General features: G+C 41.8%; 1 protein-coding gene across 1 annotated transcript; it reads left to right on the plus strand.

Moving 5' to 3' along the window:
- Nucleotides 1-7,487: 7,487 nt before the first annotated feature.
- On the plus strand, nucleotides 7,488-11,663 carry LOC4349251 (monosaccharide-sensing protein 2). Its single transcript, XM_015758309.2, is given in 7 exon segments — nucleotides 7,488-7,588; nucleotides 7,783-7,879; nucleotides 8,271-8,837; nucleotides 8,962-9,914; nucleotides 10,567-10,754; nucleotides 10,853-11,282; nucleotides 11,284-11,663. Coding segments are annotated over 6 exon segments (2,301 nt in total). The 5' UTR covers nucleotides 7,488-7,588; nucleotides 7,783-7,800; the 3' UTR covers nucleotides 11,368-11,663.
- The last annotated feature ends 270 nt before the right edge of the window (nucleotides 11,664-11,933 follow it).

The following is an 11,933-nucleotide window of genomic DNA, read 5'->3' on the forward strand; positions in this document are numbered from 1 at the left end:
TGCTCAAATTCGGTCAAATTTGGATGAAATGGTCCAGGCATGACAGAAAAAAAAAATAATCCAGATGACCAGAAACCGATCAGAACCCATATGGATGTTCAGAAAAATTCAGAGTTTCAGATGTCTCCAGAGCACGGACAACTCCTCGCTCGTCTCGTCGTGGCGTTCGCAGCAGATGCCCAGCTAGCGAACGTCACTCTCGCTTCCAATCCAATCCAATCTCACCCCCATTCGCTAGCGCCGCAGCACACGCGTGCCCACGCACGCGAGCATCCAGCCGCCGCCGGCGCGACGCGACACCTCATCTCCTCGTCGCCAGCAGCGGAGAGCCACGCGTCCATGCCTGCGAGAGCCAGAACGTAGCGAGCGAGTAAGCAAGCGCCGGCGCCGAACGCGCGCGCGGGGCGACGTCAGCGTTGCGTCGGCGCGCGCCCGCCGCCGTCGCGCGCCGCCGCGCGTGGGGGGTGAGGTGGACGGGAGGGGGAATATATCCGCAGGTGAAGTTACAGCGACGTGGCGGTGGATTAATCAGTGGGCTGGGGGCATGGAATTTTTTTTACATTTTAAATCTATTTAAAAATTTACTCCTCCCAGAATTTATAAAACCGTACGATTATCCTATTATCCTAGTTATATATCACCTGCGCTAACCTTTCCGGATTTTAAAACCATAGTATACCTCGCGATAACCGCCAAACCGTGGGGTGGCGGCAGGGGCGGATCCAGGAACAAAAAATTTGGGGACTCAACATACCGAGTACACCGGCATAAATACATTAACTCAATATTAAACTATGTTAAAATACTATTAAGAAACCTTTAGCACATTCTATCATATTAACCATGACGAAAAAATTGAAGGGGAGACTCAGAGGGTATCCATGGGTTTGGGTTTCCGCCCCTAGGTGACGATAACTCCACTCTAAATGGATTGGTAGAATAATGACGATGAGTTTGTTTTTTTATGGGATGGAGAAGTATTTTATAAATAATCCTTTAGACAAACTTATTTTACAAATGATTATAAATAAGTTTTTTTAATTATTTTTATAAGTAAATCCTTGGCTCTAGTGTTATTGACGCCAAACACTATTGAGCTTTTGCGGGCGGGTTTTCAAAAAGGAAAAAAAAATAAAAATCATGGGGCTGTGGCTAAGGAAGCTTCACTTCACAAAAGCTGCTGCTGAGGATAATACGTTAAAGCTGATGGCAATGTGCTGCTGAAAGCAACGTTGTAGTGACGCAATGTAGGCCACACGGTATGATAAATCTTTTTGGCGTCGCTCACCCACTAGTTTCCGTCCCATTTGGCCATAATTTGGTTTGAAATATTTCACGTGACACTTAGTTTGTGTGGAAATTTGACGATCAAATAATGGAGCTTGATAGGGAAAAAAAAAAGAAGAACGAAGTAAAGCAAACAAGGTAAATCAACTCTAGAGGCTGCAGTGTTCTTGTAAAAGAAAATCCCAAAGGTAATTCTGGAGGGAACATGTGAAAATTGTGTTTTTCAGAAGGGCAAGACTATATTCTGCACGTTTTGCAGGTATTTTTAGGCGAGCGGTTGATTTGCAATACAGTTAATCGCCGATGATATCTTTCATTTCGGTTCGATGTTGCTAGCAAAGTTCCAATCGGCGGGAACAATCAGGCATTGATTTCGAGGAGTTTGTTTTCAGGTTTGATGAGAACAAGGATTACATACAAGCAAATTGTAGATTTTTCGCCAACTATAGATAACGCTGTCTCTGTCTTTAGGGTGATGTTCCGATTAATTTTTTTTATCTAATTTCCGTCTTAAAATATAACAATCTTGAACTGAATAGAACATATCCTATTTCCTAGAACAACATCATGTTCAGATTCATATTCTTAGTATGTGTCTTCTTCAATAGTAGGTTACTATGTTATGAGACGGAGAGAGTATCAAATTGTGATATGTAATGGCAATGCATAGTCTTTCAAGTTGCAAACACTGTAATAATTAACTATAATTTCTTGGAAACAAGGTCTGAAATAAATTTCATTATCTTAAAATATACATTACTATAACTATTTTAGATTGCCTATGATTTAGTAATATATGAATAACAAACTAATAGCCCACAAATGCCACCACTAGGCCACAATAGAAACTTCCATGGTTTTCTTTCTAGAATTGGAGTAAGAAGACACTTGCGTTTGGAGCATGAATTCCATTAGTCCCAAAGTGGAAAAATACCTTATAATAATTCCGATTAGGTTATCTTCCCTTATTCTCTCCTTCTCGAAATGACACAACACCTTTACAAGTTTGCATTCTCCGCAGAAAATATAAATTAATTTAGGAAGAAGAAGTTGTTCAGACTTGTACAACGTAGAACTCTAGAATATCCAGCTCATAGAATGGACCTCGTGTGACGTGTGAGCTCCAATAAATAATTAAATTTGAACTAAACTAACATTGATAACCTATAGTACTCCATCCGTCCAATAAAAAATCCAACCTAAACATGCTTATGCTTATGTTCAGATTCGTTGGTCTAAAATATATCCCATCCATGTCTAGGTTGACTTTTTTCGGGTCTGCTGTGTTTAAGATAAGGAAATAGGAGAAGATTGGGAAGATACGCAAAATAAAGTGAGCCATTAGCACATGATTAATTGAGTATTAACTATTTTAAACTCTAAAAATAGATTAATATGATTTTTTAAAGCAACTTTTCTATAGAATTATTTTTAAAAAAACATACCGTTTAACAGTTCAGAAAACGTGCGCGCGGAGAACGAGATGAATCTCCTCTTTCTCACAATCCCTCAAACGCACACACATTATATATATATATATATATATATATATATATATATATATATATATATATATATATATATATATATATATATATATATATATATATATATATATATATATATAAAAAAAGAAATGTACACACGATATTAATTGCTTTCTGGTGAGACAGTAGGATCTAAAACTCGGAGGAATTGCCACGGGAAGAACAATAGAACATCCAGAAAGCCAGCACACAAAAAAGGGTACAATTAATCTCTGCAGAAAAAGGAAGAAGAAGAGAGTGAGAGGTGGACTGCTTTTGCCTCGCTGTTGCAATCAAATGGCGCCATTTGGAATAAAGTAATCCAACATGCTGCGTCAGATTGACAAAAAATATTAACCACTCTAAACAAAAGTGTCATTGTCTTGATAGGCATCTTAGTATATAGATCGGGCCCAACATGTCACCCATTTTCTGAGAGCCTTTCTGAAACTACTGCAAAAATGTTCGGCGAATTTGATCTGAAAAAAAATGTTCAGAGATGGGGCCAACTCTTATTTTGGAGAAACCTGGTCCGCTGCTGTCCGTTTCATAGAACTATTGTACCCATCTCTAGTTATAATCCTACCGAAAAGGAGGCACCAATGGGTATATTGATTGCAATTGTCTGGCACATTTTTCTGTTTTTGAGAATGGGAAATTGTGCTAGACATAAATAAGCTAAAATGGAGTGAGATCTAGATCTATCAGTGGAGATCATCAGTAGGGGAATATGTGATGTGCATACTTGCATGTTCTGATTTTAAGTGCTTGCTAATTATGTGCCATTAGGCTTGTGATGTTTGTCACCTAGTGTTCACCTGCTGCTTGATCATTAATTTATTCAATTCAATCACGATGCACAGGGCTAATTAGTAACAATGTAAGTGGGGAGCAAAGGGCCTTTTTATTTGACTAGGAAACGGAATTAAGTTGATGGTAGAAAGTAGTAGAAGTGTAGAACATGGTAACACAATAATATCAACATTTTGGCACCCTAGGAGATGTGTTCAATGAAAATGTTGGTGACCAACTGACCATAGATGAGCATACAAAAAGTCATGTGTATTAAGAGAAGTTTGAAGTCTGGTCCTCAAGGGGGTCACATTTATTGTGATTATAGAGTGCTAACACCAACACACGTCATATGTGTTCCATCGATATTCTCTGGCTACCAAATCGCATTATAAATAGTTCAATAAATGTCCTCTCCAAAAAAAATGATCGATGCCTTCATGAGACATAGCACTCGTATTCTAACATATTATGTGATTGACACTTTTTACACTAGAAGTTTGATAATATGAACATTCAACACTTATGAATACCATAGGACATTCAATTTTGTTCCCAATTAACGGTTATAACTGGAGGGAAGACCGAAAAGGAGATATATGTATTTTTTTATTCACCACTACTAAATAACGGTATGTGTTGGATTCACGTTTAAAGGGTCATATGTGGATCATGCAATTCACTTCTCACTTCTTTTATTTAGACTCCTAAAATTGAGTAACACTAGCTCACACACCCCTCGATATTTACATGCCTTACCCCTCTCTTGCACGGCGATGGTCAAGCGGTGGCGGTCAGCATGACCATTGGCACGTCAGCATACTTCCCCTATTTAGAGACCTAAAATTGAGCAACCCTAACACACACTCCTCAATCTCTACACACCTTACCCTTCCCTTGCATGAGGTGATGATCGAGTGGCGGTGATCACTGCGACCATTGGCACGTCGGCGCACTCTCCCTATTTAGACTCCTGAAATTGAGCAAACCTAGCGCACACTCCTCATCTCTATAAACCTTACCCCTCCCTTGCACGGTGATGATGGAGCAGCGGCTGTCACCGCAATACTTGTCTTGTCACCACACTTCCCTTCTCCTAACTGAAAGGGATCAATCGTAATATACGCCCCTTATTTTCTACACACTTTACCCTTCCCTTGCAATGATTGTCTGGTGATGGCTATCACCATGATCCTTGGCTCGTCACCACACTTCCCCTATCTAGACTCCTAAAATTGAGCAACTCTAACACAAGTCCCTCAATCGGTACAAACCTTATCATTTATTTGCATGGGATGGTCGGTGGTGACAGTTGCCATCATCCTTGACTCGTTATCAGTTGCCTATGTTCCCTCAAATCTCTTCTATCCTGAAACATGTGAACGGGATTTGACCGATGATGTTAAATCATAGCGCCACTACAATCAACCCTAATTTTGGTACCTAAGGCGACATCATTTTGAAAGGAAGAGTCAGAGAGGAAAGCCATGGAGTAAGGTTGATGTGCCCGCCGTTGTGATTGATGGCATCCTTAGATCAGATCTGATGGTGTCGCCACAATCAACCCTTATCCGATACCTAAGGGACATTGTTTCCAAAGGAAGATTAAGTGAGCGAAGCCATAGAGCAAGTTTGATGTGCCCACCGCCACGACTAGATCCCCTATCTGCCGCGCCAAAACCACTCAAGTTTTATCCCCCTTCCTTTTCTTTTTTGAAATAGTACTAGAACTCATTCATACCTTATGAAACCTAAACTTGAAATGTGCTAAAAACACTCTTCTATAATTTTGCAATCAATGCAAATAGTTTAAAACCAACTTCCAAAGTATTTTAGAGGAATTATATAGGAATCCATTCCTTCACGCATTATCCTTCCCTTGCATGGTGATGGTCGGGTGGCGGCGATCCTTGGCTCCTCATGGCTCTTCCCCTATTTAGACTTCTAAAATGTAGCAACTCTAACACACGCCCCCTCAATCTGTGCACCTTATCCTTCCCTTGCATGGTGATGGTCGGGTGGTGGCGGTCACCGCGTTCCTTGGCTCGTCATGGCTCTTCCCCTATTTAGACTCCTAAAATTGAGCAACTCTAACACACACCCCCTCAATCTGTACACATTATCCTTCCCTTGCATGGTGATGGTCGGGTGGCGGCGGTCACCACAATCCTTGTCTCTTCTCCAGTTGCCCATGTTCCCCTCAAATATTTTCTATCCCAAAACTTAGGATGGGGATTTGGCCTATGAGATTAGATCTGAGGCACCACCAGATCAGATCTGTTAGCGCTGCCACAATCAATCCTAATATGACACCTAAGAGGACACCGCTTTCAAAGGAAGAATCAGCGAGCGAAGCCATAGAGCAAGTTTGAAGTGCCTGCCGTGGTGATTGATGGCGCCACCAAATCAGATCTGATGGTGCCACCACAATCAATCCTAACTTGGTACCTAAGAGGATATCATTTTCAAGGAAGAGTCGACGAGTGAATCCATAGATCAAGTTGGATGTGCCCCGTGGCTGCGTCTAGATCCCCAATCTGCTACGCCAAAAGCAGTCAGGTTTTATTCCCTTTTCCTTTTTTTTTTGTTGAAATACTACTTGAAGCCTAGATCTTACTCATGCCTAACGAAACATAAGCTTGAAACATGCTAAAAACACTTTGAAGTTCTCGTGTAATTCCACAACCAATGCAAATAGTTTTAAAAACTAACTCTTAATGTATTTTAGTGGAATTTTATAGGATATCTGTGGTCTTTAGGACAAAGGACTGCACCCGTATTAGTATGATTTGGGATGCACCCATATTTTTTTAAATCCCTATGGAATGTCTCATTCTACAGGAATTTTGGGAGCATCATTTGTACCAAATTTCGTATCCAAATTCCTCAATTATAATCTATCCCGAGTTTAAGATTAGGACTTGTTTGGTTAATATTGATTATAGAGCAAAGAGAAGGGTTTCCGATGGAGTGTTTAGTGGAATAATATATAGAACTGAATGTTTTTTTTAATAATGAACACTAATAATTAGATACTTTGTAGGGTAAAATAAGAATTTGGTGCAACAAGAAACTATACATGTTTCTATTCTCCCAAAATTCCTATAGAACGAGATATTCCATAGGAATTTTAAAATATCATATGAATACATGTCTATCTAAAAGTTGGAACCAAACATGTCTTGTTTCTTGAACGCGGAGATAGATTAAAATGAGGAAAATAGCTTTTAAAATTGGCACACATGATGCATCCCTTTGCTCTATAATCCATATGAACCAATCAAGTCTTGCATCTCGAACTTGGGTTGTATTATAATCGAAGAATTAAGATCTGAAAATTAGCACACATGACACATCCCATTACAAGCTAGCATTTCAACCTTAAAAAAACTAAAATGGTATTGATTTCCTCTGATACACCACACATAGTATGCTTTCAAAATTCTTGTGGTGAACATGGCAATTCATCAAAATACCAATTTTTTTGCCAGCATCAAGTACATAATGGTTGGTTGTCCTACATGGAGCACAAGGATGGATCCGAAGGCATCCAGCTCAATAATTCTCCTCTGACACTGGCTGGCTCTACTGCTAATGCTCACCTGTCAAATAAACATCCCAAAATCAACTTCTCACCTGTCAGATCACCACCCTCTCTCACTGAACCACCTGGCCCACAACCTGCATGGCCCCACCTGTCAGTCACCTAAGCAATGCAAAGAAGGGGTAGAGGAGAAAAAAACATTGCCTCTCTAGAGCAAAATCTATGGTAGTCCAAAGAGTCCACAGCCCACACTCACTCTCCTCACCCCCCCCCCCTCGGCCCTGGACTCCCTCCTCCAAATCTCCCCTAAAAGCTTCCCAATTTGGCGAGAATTCCCCATATATTTGCCCCATCTCGGCGTCCCAACGAGCCCTTCCAGATTCCCAGCCGCCTCTCTTCTTGTTAGGGGATCCGAAATCTCGGTGGACGAGAGACTTGGGTAAAGAAAGGGTTTCTTTCTCTCTCTGGGGGGAGGCATGTTCTTGATTCTAGGAGGGGATTTGTTAGATCGAATCAAGTTTTGTTTGTGGGTGGGGGGAGTTTTGTTGTAAGATTTGTGTTGCTGATGGCGTTCTTTGTTGTGGTGTTGATGGTGGTGTTCGTTGTTTTCTTTTCTTTTTCTTTCTTGTGCAGTGGTAAGATTCGCCGGCCATGGCGGGCGCCGTGCTGGTCGCCATCGCGGCCTCCATCGGCAACTTGCTGCAGGGCTGGGATAATGCAACCATTGCAGGTAAGTTCGTGGTTAGAGAAAAAACGAATCTTTTTTTTTCTGCCATAGTTTGTGTGCCATGTCGTTATGTGACGCTAGGGCCCGTGTTTGGTGGCAATTATTGTGATACTTGTGGAGATCATGATGGATTTGGTGGAATCATCTGCAGTAAAAATAGTTTTAGTTGTTCTTCTCTGTTCATGATATCACAAAAAAAAACAACTGATATTTTTTTTTCAGTAGAATTTTGAGTCAATTATGAGTAGGATTTAACAAATGTACGGATCTCATGAATGATCTGTATTTATGGAACTTGATACTGTCTGCATCGTAAGGTTTCAGAAATTTGATTGATACCGATGGTTTTGACTTCTTGCTGACCCTGTGGACTTGTTGGGATGATCTTTATCAGGTGCGGTACTGTACATCAAGAAGGAATTCAACTTGCAGAGCGAGCCCCTTATCGAAGGCCTGATCGTGGCCATGTCGCTCATTGGGGCGACGATCATCACGACGTTCTCTGGAGCAGTGGCTGATTCTTTTGGTAGGCGGCCCATGCTGATCGCGTCGGCTGTCCTCTACTTTGTTAGTGGGCTAGTGATGCTTTGGGCGCCAAATGTGTATGTGTTGCTCTTGGCGAGGCTCATTGACGGGTTCGGGATCGGTTTGGCTGTCACGCTTGTACCATTGTACATCTCTGAGACTGCCCCGACGGACATCAGAGGACTGCTAAACACGCTGCCGCAGTTCAGTGGGTCTGGAGGGATGTTCCTTTCATACTGCATGGTATTTGGCATGTCCCTCATGCCACAGCCAGATTGGAGGATCATGCTTGGCGTTCTATCAATACCATCACTTATATACTTTGCATTGACCATCTTTTACTTACCTGAATCGCCGAGGTGGCTCGTGAGCAAAGGAAGAATGGCTGAGGCCAAGCGTGTGTTGCAAGGCCTGCGTGGAAGAGAAGATGTTTCAGGTTTGTATGTCTTACCCAGCATTTTTCCCTGTGAGGATCTAGAAAGTGGAGAAACTATTTAATGCTATCAGTATAGGTATATTATCTATGCGATGGAGTTTCTCATGTTGAATTAACTGTGCAGGAGAAATGGCCCTTCTCGTTGAAGGTCTGGGGGTTGGGAAAGACACAAAAATTGAGGAATACATAATTGGACCTGATGATGAGCTTGCTGATGAAGGGCTGGCTCCAGATCCAGAGAAGATCAAACTGTATGGTCCTGAAGAAGGCTTATCGTGGGTTGCCCGTCCTGTTCACGGGCAAAGTGCACTTGGAAGTGCATTAGGTCTCATCTCTCGTCATGGTAGTATGGTCAGTCAGGGTAAGCCCCTTGTGGATCCTGTTGTCACCCTTTTTGGAAGTGTCCATGAGAAGATGCCTGAGATAATGGGAAGCATGCGGAGCACATTGTTTCCTAACTTTGGCAGCATGTTTAGTGTGGCGGAACAGCAGCAAGCTAAAGGTGATTGGGATGCTGAGAGTCAACGGGAGGGTGAAGATTATGGATCAGACCATGGTGGGGATGACATTGAAGATAGCCTCCAAAGCCCACTTATTTCTCGTCAAGCGACAAGCGTGGAAGGAAAGGAGATCGCTGCACCTCATGGCAGTATAATGGGTGCTGTGGGAAGAAGTAGTAGTCTCATGCAGGGCGGGGAGGCAGTAAGCAGCATGGGCATTGGTGGGGGATGGCAGTTGGCTTGGAAATGGACTGAGAGAGAAGGTGCAGATGGCGAAAAAGAAGGTGGCTTCCAACGTATCTACTTGCATGAAGAGGGTGTGACAGGTGATCGCAGGGGCTCTATACTGTCATTGCCTGGAGGTGATGTTCCTCCTGGTGGTGAGTTCGTCCAGGCAGCTGCTCTTGTCAGCCAACCTGCTCTTTACTCTAAGGAATTGATGGAGCAACGCCTTGCTGGCCCTGCTATGGTGCATCCATCTCAGGCAGTTGCTAAAGGTCCAAAATGGGCAGACTTATTCGAACCTGGAGTGAAGCATGCTCTGTTTGTTGGCATAGGGATACAAATCCTGCAACAGGTAACCCTTTTTCTGATTTTATGTCATGTACGAATGCATGTGCTATGGTTGAACCTAATTTTCTAGTAGCTCCAGTATAAATTACTCTGATTAATGTAACTGGTTAAAATCAAAGCATCTTCATGCAGTGTCCTTCTAGGTTTCTAGCGAGTCTCTCATTAAAGCTCTTACTTACCTTACTCGAAAAACATGTTTAGCTGTTACGTGTTTTTCTTGCATATATATTCCATACAAGGACAATGAGCTAAACTGCACAATAAATACACCTTTGATGATTAGAATACAAATGCCATCAATGTTTGTTTAGTTTTTACACTAGTAAAGTCAACCTTAACATCTTGCAGTATTCATTATTAAGAAAACCATTGGGACTGGGCTATGTCACATGACCTGATTACGGGTATTCTATCTGAAGCACAGAAACAAATGTGCATGCATTCTTTTATTCCTGAATTTATTTGCTGAATATGGTTCTAGTTTCGCAGAATAACTTTCAGAAACTTTTCACAGTGGCATAATCATGTATATTCTTCTTTTACTTCCCTCCACTCTTCCTATTTTCCCCTTGTATATTTTATATCAGTCTATTCATGTTTACCTCACTATAGCATACTGAATGTTAATGTGCTATCAACTTTTCCATTATGTGCAGTTTGCTGGCATTAATGGAGTTCTGTACTACACTCCACAAATTCTTGAGCAAGCTGGTGTTGGTGTTCTTCTTGCAAACATTGGACTTAGCTCCTCATCTGCATCTATTCTTATTAGCGGACTGACAACCTTGCTGATGCTTCCCAGCATTGGTATTGCTATGAGGCTCATGGATATGTCTGGAAGAAGGTTAGACTTCATATTTTACATTTTTTTTTGTGATTACATGCATCACTTCTAAGTGAAAGTATTATGCTAACCATTATTCTGCGTTGTTTCTCATTCAGGTTTCTTCTCCTTGCAACAATCCCTATCCTGATAGTAGCACTAGCTATCTTGATTCTGGTCAATATTCTGGATGTGGGGACCATGGTTCATGCCTCACTGTCCACAGTCAGTGTCATACTCTACTTCTGCTTCTTTGTCATGGGGTTCGGGCCTATTCCAAACATTCTCTGTGCAGAGATTTTCCCGACCACCGTTCGTGGCATCTGCATAGCCATCTGTGCCCTAACATTCTGGATCGGTGATATCATTGTGACATACACCCTCCCCGTGATGCTCAACGCCATTGGACTCGCTGGAGTGTTTGGAATCTACGCAGTGGTCTGCATACTGGCTTTCCTGTTTGTCTTCATGAAGGTGCCGGAGACAAAGGGCATGCCTCTTGAAGTCATCACCGAGTTCTTCTCTGTCGGAGCAAAGCAGGCCAAGGAGGACTAGTTGCTCGGATCAAGTGATCAATCAGATTGCTGGTGGTAATTTTGTTGCTTCCAAATCGCGCTGCGGGTTAAACCTGTGATGGATGCTTTGTTAAAGAATCTTGGAAGAGATCAAAATGCAGTGAGCCTAAAGAGATGATTTGGCTGTACATCATGAGGCTGAATCCTGTCGTAGACTGGATTTTGGAGCTTAGGATATGTAGATCATCTGTTCCTTTTGGTTTGGTCATTTTCCATTTGTGTTTCTTTGGAATTCTTCTCCCTGTAACTAGTGGTCTATCACAGTTGTGTTACTGGTTTTGCCTTACTCTTGAGTTTGTTTTCTTCTCTCGGTTGTGAGTTCTGAATATTAGCATAGCCGAGTACTAGTTCTGAATTGGTTTCCTCTCTGCTGAACATCTTTCATTGATGCTTGGATTTCATCAAGTACTAAAAACCCAAGCTCACAGGGTAAAAAGAAATGGTGAAAGGTGAAAGGGGAGAAAAGGAGAAGCAAAGCAAAGGTAATGCTTTGAGTTCCATATACCCAGGAAAAGAATTGTGCCCACTCTTGTAAAGGAGTTCAGGAGTAGGAGAAGTACTTTGTGAATAAAATTTCAATTTTGTTAGCTGTCAGAGTGGAACCCAAAAGCTACTGTCCCAGCAG

The sequence above is a fragment of the Oryza sativa genome, chromosome 10 (assembly GCF_034140825.1).
Source record: "Oryza sativa Japonica Group chromosome 10, ASM3414082v1".
Taxonomy (NCBI): Eukaryota; Viridiplantae; Streptophyta; class Magnoliopsida; order Poales; family Poaceae; genus Oryza; species Oryza sativa.